The sequence below is a fragment of the Leptonychotes weddellii genome, unplaced genomic scaffold, assembly GCF_054177405.1.
Source record: "Leptonychotes weddellii isolate Sample4059 unplaced genomic scaffold, ASM5417740v2 HiC_scaffold_13044, whole genome shotgun sequence".
Classification (NCBI taxonomy): Eukaryota; Metazoa; Chordata; class Mammalia; order Carnivora; family Phocidae; genus Leptonychotes; species Leptonychotes weddellii.
Window position 1 is genome coordinate 1 of NW_027709783.1, and position 4,423 is coordinate 4,423.

Sequence of the window (4,423 nt, forward strand, 5' to 3'; positions counted from 1 at the left end):
CACGCTGCCGATGTGCAGGGCGGGGCTGTTGTTCTCGCGCACCCGCAGGGTGTAGGCGCTTTGGCTGAAGGCCGGGGCGTTGTCGTTGACGTCGGACACCGTCACCGTTAGGTGGTGCTGGGTTTTCAGCCTGGGCGTCCCCAGGTCAGTGACGGTGATGGTGATGTTGTACTCGGCCTGGCTCTCTCTGTCCAGTGGTCTCTCAGTAACTAGGGTGTAAAAGTTCTTGAATGTGGGTTTCAGGAGAAAGGGGAGATCCTTCTGGATGGAGCAAACCATCCTACCATTGTCCCCAGAGTCTGGATCAGAAACACTGAAAACAGCCACTACAGTCTCTGGTGAGTTTTCTGGGGTAGAGCTTGTGAGCGTCGACATGGTAAGTTCAGGGGCGTTGTCATTCACATCCACAACCTCTATAGCTACAGTGCATTTTCCTGAAAGGCCCCCGCCGTCTGTGCCTGCAATTTCCACGTTATAGTATCGAGTTGCCTCGAAATCCAATGCCTTTTTCAGACGAATTTCTCCTGTAATTTCATCTATTACAAATGGTTGAGTAACTTCATTGCCTTGGAATAGAGTGTAGACTACATTCCCATTTGTTCCTGCATCTAAATCTTGGGCAGAGACAACAACAACTAAGGAGTTTAGGGGGCTGTTCTCGGGAACCGGTACCTCATAGAGCGACTGTAAAAACTGAGGAGCATTATCATTGATGTCCACGACTTCAATGTGGACTGCAGTGGTCCCAGACCTGGGCGGAGTCCCACCATCCAGCGCCGTGAGGGTTAAACTGAGCTCAGACTGCTCCTCCCGATCCAGCGCTTTGTCCAGCATGAGCTCTGGGTATTTTCTGCCATCTCCGCGATTACGAGTGACAACATGAAAATGGGAGTTGGGGCTGATTGTGTAGTTCTGCACAGTGTTGATACCTATGTCCAAGTCCTGAGCTATTTTCAAAGGAAATATGGTCCCTGGCTGAACATTCTCTGGGATTTTTAGGAGCATTTCCTTGTCTAGGAACTGTGGGGAATGGTCATTTATATCCGTAAGTTGCAGATCAGCCTGAAAAAACTGCACCGGGTTTTCCAGTAATAACTGGAAATATAATATACAGGGATCTGTCGCCCCGCACAGCACCTCCCGGTCTAGTTTTCCATATAGCAGCAAATTCCCGGTTTCTACATCCAGCTGCAAGACCTGTTTGTTTCCTTTGTAATGCATTCGCGCGCCCCGAGTAGCTAACTCCTCCACCCTAAGCCCCAGGTCTTTTGCCAGGTTGGCCACAAAGGAGCCACTTTCTGTTTCTTCTGGCATGGAATACCTAATTGCGTCAGAGCCAGCCTCCCACAAAAGCAACAATATAGCAAGAAAGATAACTTGCCTTTTCTGTGGTGTTTTTGCTAGCGCAGTCTCCATTGCTCAGACCCAATTCAAGAAGGTGCAGTTTCTTCAACTCTGTATACAATCAGCCCAGATGATTTGGTTAAATAACCTCGATTTAGATATTTCTGACTGACTCGCCCTAGAATGATGTCCTCTCTGAAGATAACTGCCGCTAGATCTTACTAAAATGCTTCCTTCTTTTAGGAAGCGCTCATTGTTCTGATTCCAGCTTAATGGCGTCCGGGATACCCATAGAGCCTTTCATTCATACTCTAGCCTGCAGCGCCACCAGGCGTCCTTACTTACTATGGCATATAGTATTTGCCATTTCATTCCAAATTACAACTTGTATACACTATCAAAGTCCTTTTAAGTCACAGAAGTGCGCCCTATCGTATCTCCAGTTCTTAGGTATTGGAAATTCTAAAGAAACATTTGTTAACTTTCAGTGCAGTAATACTTTTCAGAACAAACTAAATGATATATCAGTGTTCTTCATAAAATACATTTTGAGAAGAAACTTCTTGTTGGGTTTCTTATTTGATTACATTCAAGAAATAAGTGTTAACCGATGTTTACAAAAGTTTGCAATTTTACAAAAGTTATTTTTATTTTGAAATATAACATATCAGAAGGGGTACAAGTGATAAGTGTACAACTCAATACATTTTTCAGGAAGTGAACACAGTCCTATAAGTAGAAACTAAACTAAAACTAAAATGTTACCAAAACCCTAGAAGCTCCCTTCTGTTTTTGTTTGGTCATTACCCTCTCCCCTAAAGGTAAGCATGCTTCTGACATCTATTATCATAGATTTTTTTCTTTTTTGAACTTTTATACAAATGGACTTATGTCATATTTCTCTTTTATGTTCGGCTTCTTTTACTCAACATTATGTTTTTAAAATTCATCTGTTATATATTGTCCTAATTTATTTTATTCTCAGTGCTTTATATTATTCTATTGTATGACTGTGCTACTATTTATTCTCTGGTTGATGCACATTGGGGTTTTCCAGTTTGGTGATATTTTGGATAGTGCTGCTACCGACATTCTTGTACATATCTTTTGGTGTCTATGTGAGCATTTATGTTGAATATATTCCTAGGAGTCAGACCTCTGTGTGCAAAGATGTACACATATATTTAGCCTTAACAGATATTGTAAAAAGTTTACAAATGTGGTTTTACTGAAACCAGCAAAAAAAGACAGTTCCAGTTGCTCCATGTCCTTGTCAACATTTGATACTGTCTTTTAATTTTAACCACTCTGATGAATGTGTAGTGATAACATATTGTAACTTTAATTAACATCTCCCTGATTAAATTGAGCACTTTTTTCACATGATTAATGGCCATTAGGGTACATTCTTGTGAAGTACTTGTCTTTTGTCTCTATTTACGACATTTGCCTTTTTCCTTATCAATTATTAGAAGTTCCTTATATATCCTGAGTATAATTACTTTTTCAGAAGTATGTATTGCAATATCTTCTCCCACTTTATGGCTTGCATTTCCACTCTCTTGTGCTATCTTTGATGAACAAAATATCTTACCATTAGTCTAATTTATCAATACTTTTCTTATTTTTTTAAGATTTTATTTATTTATTTGAAGAGAGAGACACAGCGAGAGAGGGAACACAAGCAGGGGGAGTGGCAGAGGGAGAAGCAGGCTTCCCGCCGAGCAGAGAGCCCGATGCGGGGCTCGATCCCAGGACCCTGGGATCATGACCTGAGCCGAAGGCAGATGCCCAACGACTGAGCCACCCAGGCGCCCCAATACTTTTCATTTATGGTTAGGAAATCTTTGCATATATCCCAAGATCATGAAAATATTCTTGTATATTTTTTTAAATCAATTGCTTTACTTTTCATATTTAGAGCAATGATCTTCCTGAATTTGATTTTTTTCATATGAATGAGGTTAGGGTTACATTATTTTTTCATAAAAATATCCAAATGCACTATCTTTTGAAAAGAAGATTCATTCCCTATCATTTAGTTTGTTTCTGAAGTGTCAATTTATTATAAATCAGGTGACCATTGGTCTGTTCAAGACTCTTCTTTCCGTTTTTCTCTTGGTTTATCCTGGAATACCATATTGTCTTAATAACTATATCTTTTTAATAGGCTTGATTATCTGATAGGTAAGTCCTCCACATTACAAATACCCCACATCCCTGATCCTCTCCATTCAGAAGTTCTTTGAAACGATGTTGGCGTTGGCCAGTTTGAGGATGGAGTCATCTGGCTCACCTGTCCTGCGAATGGCCCCACAGCGTAGGTTTTAAACTGTCCATTGAACCTGCCTGTCATCTTCTCAACCTCGGCCTCGTTCATCTGGATGGACGCGTGATCCTTGGCGTCGATGATGCGGTTGCTGGCGGAGCATTTCCGCGGTACATGCAGCTCCACGAACTCGCCGGCGTCGTTCTGCACGTTGAGAGCGCGCCAGCTGCCAACCGCCAGGGGCGTAAGCACAGAAAGTCCTCCACTTTTATTCTTTTTCTTCAAGATGGTTTTGGTTCTTATTGTCCTTTTGTATTTCTATATGAACTTTAGATTTGGCTTGTCGATTTTCACAAAGAAGTCTGCTGAAATTTTGTTTAGGATTTTATTCCATCTATAGAGTGCTTGGGGAGAACTGACATATTCCCAACATTGAGTCTTCCAAATATTGAAAATTATATATCCCTCTATTTTAGAACTTTAACTTTTCTCAATATTTTATAGTTTTTCAGTATATAAGTCTTACACATGTTGTTAGATTTGTTTCTAGATATTTGATATTTTTTAAACTTTGTAAATGATACTCAAAATCTTAAATTTTATGATTTTTGTTGTTATCAGAAATACAATTTCTATTTGTATACTACCATATATCCAGTGGAATAGCTAACCTAATTTATTAATCATAATCATCAATAGATTCTTTATGACTTTTATATATACAATCATGTCATTTTTTTTTTAAAAAAAGACATTCTTATTTCTCCCCTTTCAATCATTGTCCCTTTTATTTTTTCTTTGCCTTATTCC

The 4,423-nt window shown here is 39.9% G+C and overlaps 1 protein-coding gene and 1 pseudogene across 1 annotated transcript; both read right to left on the minus strand.

The window, feature by feature from the left end:
* Positions 1–3: 3 nt before the first annotated feature.
* On the minus strand, positions 4–1,771 carry PCDHB5 (protocadherin beta 5; the record flags this gene model as incomplete). The annotated part of the gene is made up of 1 exon (XM_031026175.2): positions 4–1,771. A coding segment is annotated over exon 1 (1,413 nt), but the record flags the coding sequence as incomplete, so codon positions are not given.
* A 545-nt stretch (positions 1,772–2,316) lies between these two features.
* Positions 2,317–3,931, minus strand: LOC115940313 (small ribosomal subunit protein eS21 pseudogene; annotated as a pseudogene).
* Between the last annotated feature and the right edge of the window lie 492 nt (positions 3,932–4,423).